The sequence below is a fragment of the Pinus tabuliformis genome, chromosome 4_2, assembly GCF_031772625.1.
Source record: "Pinus tabuliformis cultivar Carrire ecotype Pingquan chromosome 4_2, CPIR1, whole genome shotgun sequence".
Lineage (NCBI taxonomy): Eukaryota > Viridiplantae > Streptophyta > Pinopsida > Pinales > Pinaceae > Pinus > Pinus tabuliformis.
The window spans coordinates 297,138,614-297,151,090 of NC_142304.1; the positions used below are offsets into that span (position 1 = coordinate 297,138,614).

General features: G+C 40.5%; 1 protein-coding gene across 3 annotated transcripts in view; it reads left to right on the plus strand.

Moving 5' to 3' along the window:
- Nucleotides 1-11,643, plus strand: part of LOC149169173 (callose synthase 3-like) — a 333,109-nt gene extending 321,466 nt beyond the window's left edge. For 2 of the 3 annotated variants that reach the window (XM_089428592.1, XM_089428594.1), the window contains exons 29-33: nt 10,391-10,500; nt 10,614-10,769; nt 10,913-10,981; nt 11,183-11,375; nt 11,487-11,643. In XM_089428592.1, coding sequence (XP_089284718.1) covers nt 10,391-10,500; nt 10,614-10,769; nt 10,913-10,981; nt 11,183-11,375; nt 11,487-11,628 — 670 coding nt within the window. In that variant the 3' untranslated portion in view covers nt 11,629-11,643. Of the gene's footprint in view, nt 1-10,390; nt 10,501-10,613; nt 10,770-10,912; nt 10,982-11,182; nt 11,376-11,486 lie in introns of those variants that run through there. The other variant, XR_016259780.1, reaches the window with a different exon arrangement.
- Nucleotides 11,644-12,477: the final 834 nt, after the last annotated feature.

Here is a 12,477-nt window from a genome sequence, read left to right on the forward strand (position 1 = left end):
GATCATATCTCCGAAAATATCGCGCGAAAAACTCTGAAATTCGGACCCAAGGTTCAGCGCGATTTCTTCTCAAATGGGTTTTTTTTGCGACTTCTGAAACGTCACAGAAAAAAAGTTATAGCGAAAATGCCACGATGACCTGTTTGGAGCAGCGAAACCCTAGAATCCAAAGCTCTGATACCAAATGTTATGAAACCAGCTCAAGAAAAGATAGATCAACGCCTTAGAATTCAGCCTCTTCGAGGGGGCAACCTCCTTTACATTACATAAATGAACAATTCTTGGATGATACAAATGACAAAACCTCCTTTCTATATATAGGAGTCTAAGGAGTCACAATATAATCCAGCCGACCTAACAATAATAATATAAAGCCACAAAAATAATAATAGAGGGATTCTATGGGGCACAGAAATAACAATATGTGGGTAATAGGGGCACAACAATATAAATAAGGGGTATAACTACAATAGTAATGGGGTAATCACTAGTATTATAGGGACCCAACAAAAAACCACAAAATATCATTTGTAAGTCGTTATTTTCGCCAGTCATGATTTTTTCTGATTGGCTATTTTTTCATGATTTTTTGAAAAAGAAAAAAAATCATCGAAAAAATTGCAATTTTTTCAAAAACTGAAATAAAATGCATTTAATATTAATCAGTTAGAAGAATAATATCCAGTTGCTGAATAGAGTTGAAAATTTCACACCCTAGGGATGCTTTGCCCTCAAAGCATAACAAGAGGGTTAGCTTTAGTTGACAACATTGCTATGGAATGGCGTCTATTTACTTTGACTTTGTTTGTGCCTTGTGAATTGGTGAAGTTCTCATATGTATTTGCACCTTCTTTGAAGCTGGGAGCATCAACGCCATATATTTTATAGTGTCGTCCTTGTCAATTAAACTCCATAAACTATTCTTCAAGGTTTGAATTATAGTTTCCTAGCTTTGTTAACCATTCCCCACCTAGCACTACATCCATTTTTTTGAGCAGTAGAGCATAGAGTTATCTCTGTAGTTTTAATTCTTGTATTTGAATTGAAACCTGATGACATTCTCCTATTTCTTCGAACTTTTGCCCAGTAGCGATAGTCATGGTCATCAATAAATCCTCTTTTTTGTGTAGCCAATACTTTTGATTCGTGGGTAGATTTGCTTATTGACCCATTTTGCTTGAGATGAACAATTTGTTGTAGACATCATCTTCTTCTTTGTTGTAGAATCTTTTTGGCAAGGTATCCATGAAATTCTTCCAATGAAAGGAATGGGCATCACATTTGCTAGACCACCATAGGAACCAATCATATGTTTCTACTTCCAAATTGTTGGATACTGTTATGAAACCAGCTCAAGAAAAGATAGATCAACGCCTTAGAATTCAGCCTCTTCGAGGGGGCAACCTCCTTTACATTACATAAATGAACAATTCTTGGATGATACAAATGACAAAACCTCCTTTCTATATATAGGAGTCTAAGGAGTCACAATATAATCCAGTCGACCTAACAATAGTAATATAAAGCCACAAAAATAACAAAAGAGGGATTCTATGGGGCACAGAAATAACAACATGGGGTAATAGGGGCACAACAATATAATAAGGGGTATAACTACAATAGTAATGGGGTAATCACTAATATTATAGGGACCCAACAGATACCATCATAATTTTCTCACCTTCACCTTGTTGATTTATGGTAGCATCGGATGTGCTCTAGCCATGAAAATTGGTGGAGAGGCTAAGGCACATAAGATATCCAAGACCCATAAATCATTTGGGGGAATTCCACCCGGTTGGAGAGATATTAAAATAATTAATATTTTTAATGGGGTTCCTAAGTCTAAACTTAGGAAAATTAAAATATTAATGGGTATTAATATAAAATTGGGTGAGAATGTTCTAAATGACATGGATCAAGCCAAATCTAATATTAGCTGTTGATTAGGGACTTAATCTCAGCCATTAAAGACTCAACAGGAGAAGTATAAGAGGAGGCTTGAGGGTCAATTGGAGGCACACCAAATTGATCAGTGAGTTCAATTTTCTGGAGCAGGGTTTGCTGAGAAGATCGAACCAGTGATCTGTTGTAGTGAGGGGCAGTTTGTCACGAGGACGAGAATACATAGCAGAGAGGCAAAGATAGTGCAAAGAGACAGCGCAGAGCCTGGGAAGGCTGACACAGAGGTAGCTGGGACTTACGTAGAGGCTAAGTAAACTAGTGTGGGTGATGTAGAGGGCCAGTGGGCTGACACAGAGAGCCGAGAGGCTGACGTGGAGGCATCAGTAGTTGCGTAGAGGCTGGCAGAGCTGATGCAGGGCAAAGAGGCAGTGCTGGGTGATTTTCGTGGGGCAGACTGAGGGCTGGTGAGCTGGGAAGGGTGACGCAGTCCCTACAGAGTGACGTAGAGCAGTAGAGAAGCTCGGAGCAACTTTCATTGTCCAGCTGAGGAGATGTCGTAGTTGTTGTGGGATTGTTCATCCATGACTGATCAACCAAAATATCTGTCTCCGAGGAGAGGTATTACTGCCGAGGGCATTCTTTGTTGGGTGAGCCATTTCTGGCACCCTAGTTGTATTCAAAAACTGCATAATAATAAAACTCTCATATTGACTACACCGGTTTTCCCGCATTGGGTTTTTCGGGGGACGATTGTCTAAAAATAACGGTGTCCCTTGTGTGTTTGTCTCAGTTATTTCAGCTATTGATCTGTATATGTGTTAAGGTTGCATTTGTGTTTATTTTCAGTATTTATATTTATAAATAACTTGTTAATGAAAATAACAAGTAGGAGAAAATAAACCAGATAATGCAGTAGGGATATCTAATGTGTCAGACTTAGAAATTTCAATGTAGTACCAGAGCATTGCAGATCACAGGAGAACTAGAGGCACCAGCAGTAATCTGAAGAATTTGTAGTAGTAGCAGCTGTCCCGAGAGACAACGTTGTTCCAGAGTAGAAGCAACAGAGAAGAAGTGATGTAGAGGGCGTACGTCATCATTTAAAGCCAGGAGGAGGGTCAACACAGAGGCAGAGAGGGGCAAACCAGACCTACACAGTGCCCAATCATCTTTCTCAGCCAGTAAGGATTGACACTGTGGCCAGGAGGAGCAGATTTTGTCGTTGTCGGGATTGCACAGAGCCTGAAAGGCTCAGTTTCTTCAGTTGTCGGGGCCTGGGGAGCTGTGGGCAGATTGTGATTAAGAAGTTGGTGGGTGTTGCTTTTGTCGATGTAGAACAGTACCTGAGGAGACAAAACCAAGGTAGAGGGAGTCGCTACCTTGATAGATTTCAAGCCAAGAAATCCAAATTCGAGTTGTAGTTGCACAAAGGATTGGAGAGGAGCAGTTCGAAAGTTGGCCAAAGGATTTCCGGGAGGGAAATCAAGACTTAGAGGGAGATTTCCAGGAGGGAATTCGAAACTCAGAGGGAGTCTAGAAGAGGAGTTGAAATGGCAATGAATGGACTGAGGGATCAGGATAGGTTGGATGGGGCTTCCAACTTTGTCATCTGGAAGGCTAGGATCCTGGCAATCCTAGATCGACATTGCATCAAGGACTTTTTCTTGAGAACCATGGCTATCCCAATCTACCCAGCGGAGAATGAGAAGTATGAAGACGTAATGGCGAGGGCAAAGTGCATGATCCTAGATGGGGTCAAAGATCTTGTCATACTACATATTGATGAAAAGAACACAGCAAAGGAGATGTGGCATACTTTGAAGACCTTATATCAGGGCACTTCCATGCAGCAGAAGATGCTATTGGAGAATTAGTTGCGGTCGTATCAAATGCAGAAGGGAGAGCAGATAGATCCATTCCTTCTCAGGTTGCAGGATATTCACGACTAGCTCACTTTTGTGGGATCTACACCGGATCCAGAATTTATGGTTAGGACTGCCCTGAATGCAGTCTCCAAGGAGTGGGAGACATTTGTCCAAAGTATTTTAGGTAGGGCTACTCTTCCAGGATGGGAGGAGATGTGGGCAGCTCTTCGCCAAGAAGAGATCAGGTGGATGACCAAAGTAGGGAATAGTGGCAAGGGAGGTCGAATCAAGAAAGAGGAGGAGGATGCGACTCTAGAATTTGCGAGACAGCAGGGGAAGAGGAAAAAGAGGGACACCTCCAAGGTGAAGTGCTTCCATTGTGGGAAACTGGGACATTATGCATCCCAATGTCCCAGGAAGAAAAACAAGGGAGAGGCTTCTAATTCAAAGGCAGCTCCAACTAAGGTGGATAAAGAGGTTGAAATTGATGACGATTGTGCCATAAGTGCTCATGCACCTCTAGAGAAGAGGTGGGGTGACATCGAGTTGTAGTCAAGAGGACTGCATACTAGGGGCAGGATCCTTGAGGTGCCCAAACTCTTGGATCATATCTGGCTACGGGAGCCCTTAATGACAGTAGCAGGATGACAGGTGTCAGTTGGAGCAAAGTGGAGTGGAGCAGCAAGGCAGTGCTTGGGTGCAGAAATATGAGGTAGTGCAGTGGAGGTTGTAGTAGTGCGAGAGACACAGAGGTGTATGCAGCAGCGCAATGGTAGCAGAGGGAGCACAGGATAATAGCAGAGGCAGCTTCAGTTTCACAAGGCTTCTAGATTGACTAGGATGTCAGTATTTGGGAGAAGTCAGTTACTTACTTCTCGCTAACTAAGTTGCAGTGCAACATTTAGCAGTGGTAGTGCTAGGGGCAACATGGGCAACATATTAAAAGGGAGCTGCAGTACAGATGTAGCAGTGGCAGTGGCAGTGTCATGGGCAGCAGTGCAAATGATGTGAGGTGACATGCCAAGCATCAGCACAGGTAGTTGTGCGGAGGATCAATGTGATATTTCCATGGTGAAGCATTACTAGAACACATTCCTTACTAAGAGGGAGTGTTGATTTATGGTAGCATTGGATGTTCCCTAGCCATGAAAATTGGTGGAGAGGCTAAGGCACATAAGATCTCCAAGACCCGTAAATCGTTTGGGAAAATTCCTCCTGGTTGGAGAGATATTAAAATAATTAATATTTTTAATGGGGTTCCTAAGTCTAAACTTAGGAAAATTAAAATATTAATGGGTATTAATATAAAACTGGGTGAGAATGTTGTAAATGACATGGATCAAGCCAAATCTAATCTTAGCCGTTGATTAGGGACTTAATCTCGGTTGTTGAAGACTCAACAGGAAAAGTATAAGAGGAGGCACACCAAATTAATCAGTCAATTCGATTTTCTGGAGCGGGGTTTGCTGAGAAAATCGAACCGGTGATCTGTTGCAGCGAAGGGTGGTTCGGAACGAGGCCGAGACACATAGCAGAGATGCAGAGATAGTGCCAGAGAGACAACGCAGAGCCTGGGAAGGTTGACGTAGAGGCGGTTGGGACTTACGCAGACGCTGAGGAGGCCAGTGTGGGTGACGCAGAGGCATCAGTAGTTGCGTAGAGGCTAGTAGAGTTGACGCATGACCAAGAGGCAGTGCTGGGTGATTTTCGTGGGGCAGACTGAGCGTTGGTGAACTGGGAAGGGTGACGCAGTCCCTACATAGTGACGCAGAGCAATAGAGAAGCTTGGAGTAGCTTTCACTGTCTAGCTGAGGAGCTGCCGTAGTTGTTGTGGAATCATTCATCTGATACTTGATCAGCCGAAATTTTCATTTCCGAGGAGAGGTATTATTGCCGAGGGCATTCTCTGTTTGATGAGCCATTTCTGGCACCCGAGTTGTATTCAAAAAGTACATAATAATAAAACCCTCATATCTGCTGCACTGGTTTTCCCACATTGGGTTTTTCCTAGGACGATTGTCCAAAAATAACGGTGTCCCTTGTGTGTTTGTCTCAGTTATTTCAACTGCTGATCTGTATATGCGTTAAGGCTGCATTTGTGTTTATTTTCAATATTTATATTTATAAATAACTTGTTAATGAAAATAACAAGTAGGAGAAAATAAACTAGATAATGCAGTAGGGATTTCTAATGTGTCAGACTTAGAAATTACAACACACCTAATGGTGGGTTTAATTCGAAAATGGCTTCCATTTTATTAACCCAAACAATAGAACCTCTATGGTCTTTACAATCGAACTTAGGTAGCTCCTTTTTAATCCATTGATACTCTTTCTGGAAATTTAGTGTAATTTTGGCTACTTAAAAAACATACCTTAGGTGGATCTGTAGGTTCATGCATATTTCTGTTTTGCGAGTTATATTCTGGTCTTTGAAAAGTTTGAACTATTAGCATGTCTATTTTTTCATTAATTGATTAAGTTGTTATGTTAAAATTGGAAACTAGGGACAAACTCCATGTGGGTCATCTTATTTATGACAGTTGATATTTTTCTTGGATCCCTCTCATTGAGAGGTGTAGGATTGATCTAAAGATCATCCGATTCTGATAAGTATTCATGGAGTTATAAATTTATTTGTTTTAGTAGACAATTCGTCAAGGTCGGCCAACAACCAAATAAACCCCACATGTGCTCAACGTTTTAGTATAAAAGGAGATGACTTGAGAGTCATTTGACACACACTTCACTCTTGATTTCTCTCCATTTGTTTTGGGTTTTAGTGGAAGAGAAATCTAAGAGAGGAAGCCCTAAAATGCAGAAGGTAAAGGAGCCCTAGTAGGATGCCCTAACGCAATCCTAAGGAGGATGCCCTAACACAGTCCTAAGAAGGAGGATCTATGCAACTATGGAGGAGGTCTTAGTAGCCCTTGCCGCAGTCCTAGCAAGCCCTAGCCTATGATAGCTCTACGCATCCTTTTGTGGAGGAAGAGAGCTTGTTGAAGGAGGGTAATTCCTCGTGGTAGACGCAGCAAGAAGAGGCAGGGACAATGCGTAAAAGGAGGATTGTTTTGGGTCTATTTCATGGGTCCGAAGTGCTGGAAAAGGGGCCGAGTTCCCTTGCTGGAAGAGCTAGAACCATAGGATAGTTTTGAGGGTACTTTGGAGGGGTGAAAATCCATGGAAAGGTAGTCGTAACCCTACACAATTTTGCTGTAGGGTGCTGCAATAAATTACAGGTAGGTTGAAGGGTAGACAAGGGCTAAGGCAGGCCAGAATTGAAGCAGCCACCCTTGGCCCCTCAATGAAGGGCAGCCACATCTCTTGGAAGTGTTTTTGGGCACAAAAAGGAAGGCTGGTTAAGGACTTTTGTGTGCCCTAACCAGACCTAGTTTGCTGCAACCAAATAGACCTCAAAATTGTGAGCTAGTACATACATATTTGGAGCAGTGTAAGTATGTTGGGTTGTTGTAAGTATATTGGGGTAACAAGCTCTGATGGGACAACAGTGCTAGCAATAATGGCACAGTGCAATGATGGCACAATTGGGATAGCAAGTTGTGATGGGACAACAACAAAACAATGGGACAACAAGCAAACATGGAATGGCAATGTCATTAACAGTGGGACAACGGTATGCCACATGGGACAGCAGTGGCTAGCATGGTGCAGCTACGACACATGGTACAGTTGTGGCAGCATGGTGCAGCTATGACACATGGAACAAGTGTGGCAACATGGTGCAACAATGGCACATGGGACAACTGTGGCAGCATGGTGCAATAATGGCACATGGTATAGCAATGGTAGCATAAGGTGCAGTAGTATGATGTGTGCAACATGGTCATGAGGTCTAGCATTGTGATGATGGGTGTAGCATGGTGCAACACGGTGAGGTGCAGCACAATAATAGGTGAAGGAGTCCCCTTGGAGAATTAGTTGAAGTAGCATGTCTTTAATTGAGTTCAGCTACCTCATGTATCGTCTTCCTAGAGATGATCTATGCTCTTATTTAGATAAGTCAAAGTGTTGACCTCTATTGTAAATGTACTATCTCTCTCTCTCTCTTTGTGCTGAACTATTGAAGAAACATATAAGAAGAACTGATCAAGGGTTTCCCCACATTGGGGTTTGTCCTTGGCTAGCGCCACATCTTGTGTCCTCTTGTCTTGGCTTGTCTTCTGCGATCTATGATTATGTTCTATCTGCAATTTACTTTAATGCTTATGTGATTGCTAATATAGAAATGATATTGAGCTAACTATGAAAATTGAAATAAATTGCTTTAAGCATAGAACATACCTAAAATTAACATGTTCGCTATGGTCGTCAGGTCTTTTGGTGATTTCGTCAATTTTGAAGCCTTTCTGCAATATTTGCTCCATCGTCGACATCAACCTCATTTTCTCTTCCTTAAATTATGTTTGTGATTTTTCTATGTTATTGAGAAAATATTGCATGCTATTGACTTCATCCCCATAGCGGTTAACATCAACTTCTAATTCGTCATTGCTCACCATCTTGTTCTTGTTTTCCTTGCAAAACCTACTTGAAGATGCGATAAGCACGACACAGGAGCTATGATTGGGAATTAAGCGCGAAAGTCGGGACCTGGGAGAATAGAGCAGTGATCACAACAGTATGACACGGACGAAAATACAATGAACAGAGGAAATGATGCTTGAAATGTTGCGGACAATATGGTTGCGAAATAATACACCTATGTGGGCAATGCCGATTTTGACCGGAGGATTGAGAGGCTCTGATACCACTGTTATAAACAACCTTAGAATCTGTAATTAACGATTTTATTAATAAATAATTAATTATTATTTTATATATATATATATATATATATATAGATATAATTATTTAGTATTTTGTATTATTTTATTCATAACAATGCCCAACTTCCATCCAAGTAACAAACCATGTGTAAGTGAGTGTATGCTAAGCTCTATATGCCATGACGAAACCAACTTGATGATCAAGATAATACAATATACACTTAGCCCGAAAGTGCTAGGGCACTCCACCTAGGGATCCATATATCCTCATGTCCAATCTTCTAGCAAGGAGTGGATGCTAAGACATCACATGATCAAGTGTAATGCTATCCCTATGATAAGCAATATGCAAAGAAATACATCATCAATACCTCTAGCACATCATCATGTGTCATCAACAATCCATAGAATCAAGTGAAAACCCTAACCATCCAAATCTCATTGCGATGAAAATCACAAGGGTTGTGAAAAAAATCACTAGTATATGCCTCGTGCAAGATAAGTGGTAATAATCTCCACCCTAAATCCATTTGAACACATTTGACATTTCCTAAATGAATGTAAAGGTTGCACATTAAAGGGTGTTGAGGTTGCATGAGTGAAGCATGTGGTCCTTAGAGATATGGGAGAAGTGCTTTAAAGAACAAGAGGATATGGGACTAAAGGGTCTAGGCATTGCAATCCAAAGATTCAAGTGTTGCTACTATGGATGTCTCTCATGATCACTATATTTTCACCCATTTAATCAAATAATATCTTAATCATTTTACTTAGAGATTCCCCCCTCGTGCCAAAGGAGAGTCGGCCAAAATATTGAGGAGGTGTTGTGTTGACGTTAGACAGCCCTCTTGGATTCCCTTAGGCCTGCACTTGTTTACAGGGATTTGTAAGTTTAAGTATAGATCTGGGAGGTAATAGGTGTCATTCCACCAAGTAAGCCTACAGTTGCACTGCCTTTTGGTGAGAGATCATATGGGCTTTGAGTGTTCCACAACATTATCAGATTTGTCTTTAGTGTAGGGGGTTGTGATATGTTGTACTTCATAGTAGGATCTACACCGAAAATCAATTATTTCATAGCCTAATTTATGCTTCCAGACATAATCAAAGACATACAACCAAATCTCCTTTGGTAGTTACTTAGAAAGATCGTTTTCTACATGGAGCCTCCAATAAGTGAAACTTACCAATACCATTCACAATCACAGAGTGAGACTCCAGGGGACAAATTTGAAAGGGAAGGTTGGGGAGAGGTTAAGAAACATTCCTACGATGTCATTCTTAGGCTCTGCATTGGTACCTTCACTTTTGTCGATGGTGGTACCAACTCCACTGATTCTGGTGTAGATTAGTGTCTCTCTTCTTAAAATGAATCAATTCTACTTCTTGTCTAGGGTTTACCCCTTTTTTACAATTTATTGTGTCATTTTTTTCTTGTGTTTCCAAGAGATTTCTATGGAACTCTTTGGTTGGTGCTATGGCAGGTAGTACTTCTGAGACCAGTTTCCTGTTCTGGTCACTTCCGGATATTGAGATATTTATTATTTTCTTTATTACTTTCATAACAATAACTGGTTAAAGATTTTATGGTTAAGAATTTAGATTTCTGTGTTGTGTATTTTCACTAGTAAAGCTGGCTGTGCTTAGACCTTCATGATAAAATGCATCATAACTAACATAGCCTTGTAATCGCATTTTTAGTTTTTTGTGATAATTGAATCTATCCTCTGACAAGGAAGAGAATTATCTGTTGAAATAATTTTTCTTCAGTCGTAAAGAGCCTTTTGTGTCTGAAATTGGACGTAATAACTTTTGTCAACTATTTTCCCCCAGTGTCCTGACTCCTTATGATACGGAAGAAGTTCTGATTTCGGAGAAAGATCTTCACGAAGAGAATGAAGATGGGGTTTCTATTATTTTATATTTGCAGAAAATTTATCCAGGTGGGTATATACTGTATTTTTCATACATTTTGGAGAGCTATTCAATTCTGACCATTTGACATTCAGATCAGCTGTCTCTGCATTCACTAGTTTTCTTTTTCCTTGTTAAACAGATGAATGGAAAAATTTTCTGCAACGTGTTTGTGGGACTGAAGACCTGGCCTTGCGATCACAAGAGAGAGATATTGAGGAGCTCTTGCGAACCCCAGAGAAAATCAATGAACTTCGTCACTGGGTATCTTATCGAGCGCAAACCCTGACCAGGACAGGTTTGGGAGATGAATGTGAACAATTTTTTAGACAAGTTGAAATTATAGTTGGTATTATATATAATCTTTAATAATATGGTAGATGCAGTCTATTTGTTGCTTCCTGAATGCACATACAGTTCTTTATACTCTTGTTTTGGCAGTCAGAGGAATGATGTACTATAGAAAAGCCTTGGAACTCCAATCCTTTCTGGATATGGCAAAAGATGGAGGTATAAAAATGTTTTTTAAGTTATGGAATCTTATCGTGTTGGTTGATAGCTTTGAAACAACATTTGGCGGTTAATTGTTCCTGGGAATGCGACTGATCCTGCGGTCATCTCATCTGGTTCCGTTATGAAAGACTGCATCTCATGCTTTTAAAAATATTTCTTTGAAACTTGTTTTCTTATGAATTTGCTTTGGTTCTGCAGAAATTTTGGAAGGCTGCAAGACAGTGATTGGATCGATAACTGATGAGCAAAAAATGAGCCAGCGATCATTGTGGGCACAATTGCAGGCAGTCGCTGACATGAAATTTACATATGTTGTCTCCTGCCAACGGTATGGTACACAAAAGAGACTCGGCGAAAAGCGTGCAGCTGACATTTTAAACCTTATGAAGACGTAAGTCAGACTATTTCCATTCTTCAGATTCTATTTGGTTTTTCGACAATATTTTTTAGGAATATTTAAATTGAATCGTCGGTCAGTTGATATATCTGATGGTTTTTGCAGATACCCATCTCTACGTGTGGCCTACATTGATGAAGTAGAAGAGAGGAAGAAGGATAAACCTCACAAGGTCTATTATTCTATCCTCGTCAAAGCAGTTGATGGCTTTGACCAGGTAAATGACCTTCTTGCTAATGTGTTATAACTTATGATCCTCAGTGAATAGTAACGAAGTATTTGTGAGAATGAGGAATCATCATAATTTTGAGATTTTGTGGTGCCAGCTATTCAGCTACTGAAATTTTTCTTAGACTTGAATTGTACTCATTCCTTCTTTCCTGCCAAATGACGTGCCCTAAGCATTCCTGCTTCTGGCAAAAATTACGTTGGGACCTTTTGGTGTAAAATTGAACAGCTTTAGAAGTGCTTTATCTATTTTTTTGTGGCCTTCCTCCCCATTTCCACTGTGGAGTATAACGGGATCCAGGAAGAATAACACAGATTTTAGTAAGAATGGTACTAAGAGCTTTTCTAGCGATTTTCTTTAGTGCTTGACAGTTGATGCTGACTCAAAGGGAAACATCCTTGTTTTGCACTAGGATTACTTGAGCAGCAAAAGATCATTCATTGGAAATGTTTGCACCTGATTCCTACACTTGGGCCTGCACTTGTTTACAGGGATTTGTAAGTTTAAGTATAGATCTGGGAGGTAATAGGTGTCATTCCACCAAGTAAGCCTACAGTTGCACTGCCTTTTGGTGAGAGATCATATGGGCTTTGAGTGTTCCACAACATTCTCAGATTTGTCTTTAGTGTAGGGGGTTGCCATATGTTGTACTTCATAGCAGGATCTACACCGAAAATCAATTATTTCATAGTCTAATTTATGCTTCCAGACATAATCAAAGACATACAACCAAATCTCCTTTGGTAGTTACTTAGAAAGATCGTTTTCTACATGGCGCCTCCAATAAGTGAAACTTACCAATACCATTCACAATCAGAGAGTGAGACTCCAGGGGACAAATTTGAAAGGGAAGGTTGGGGAGAGGTT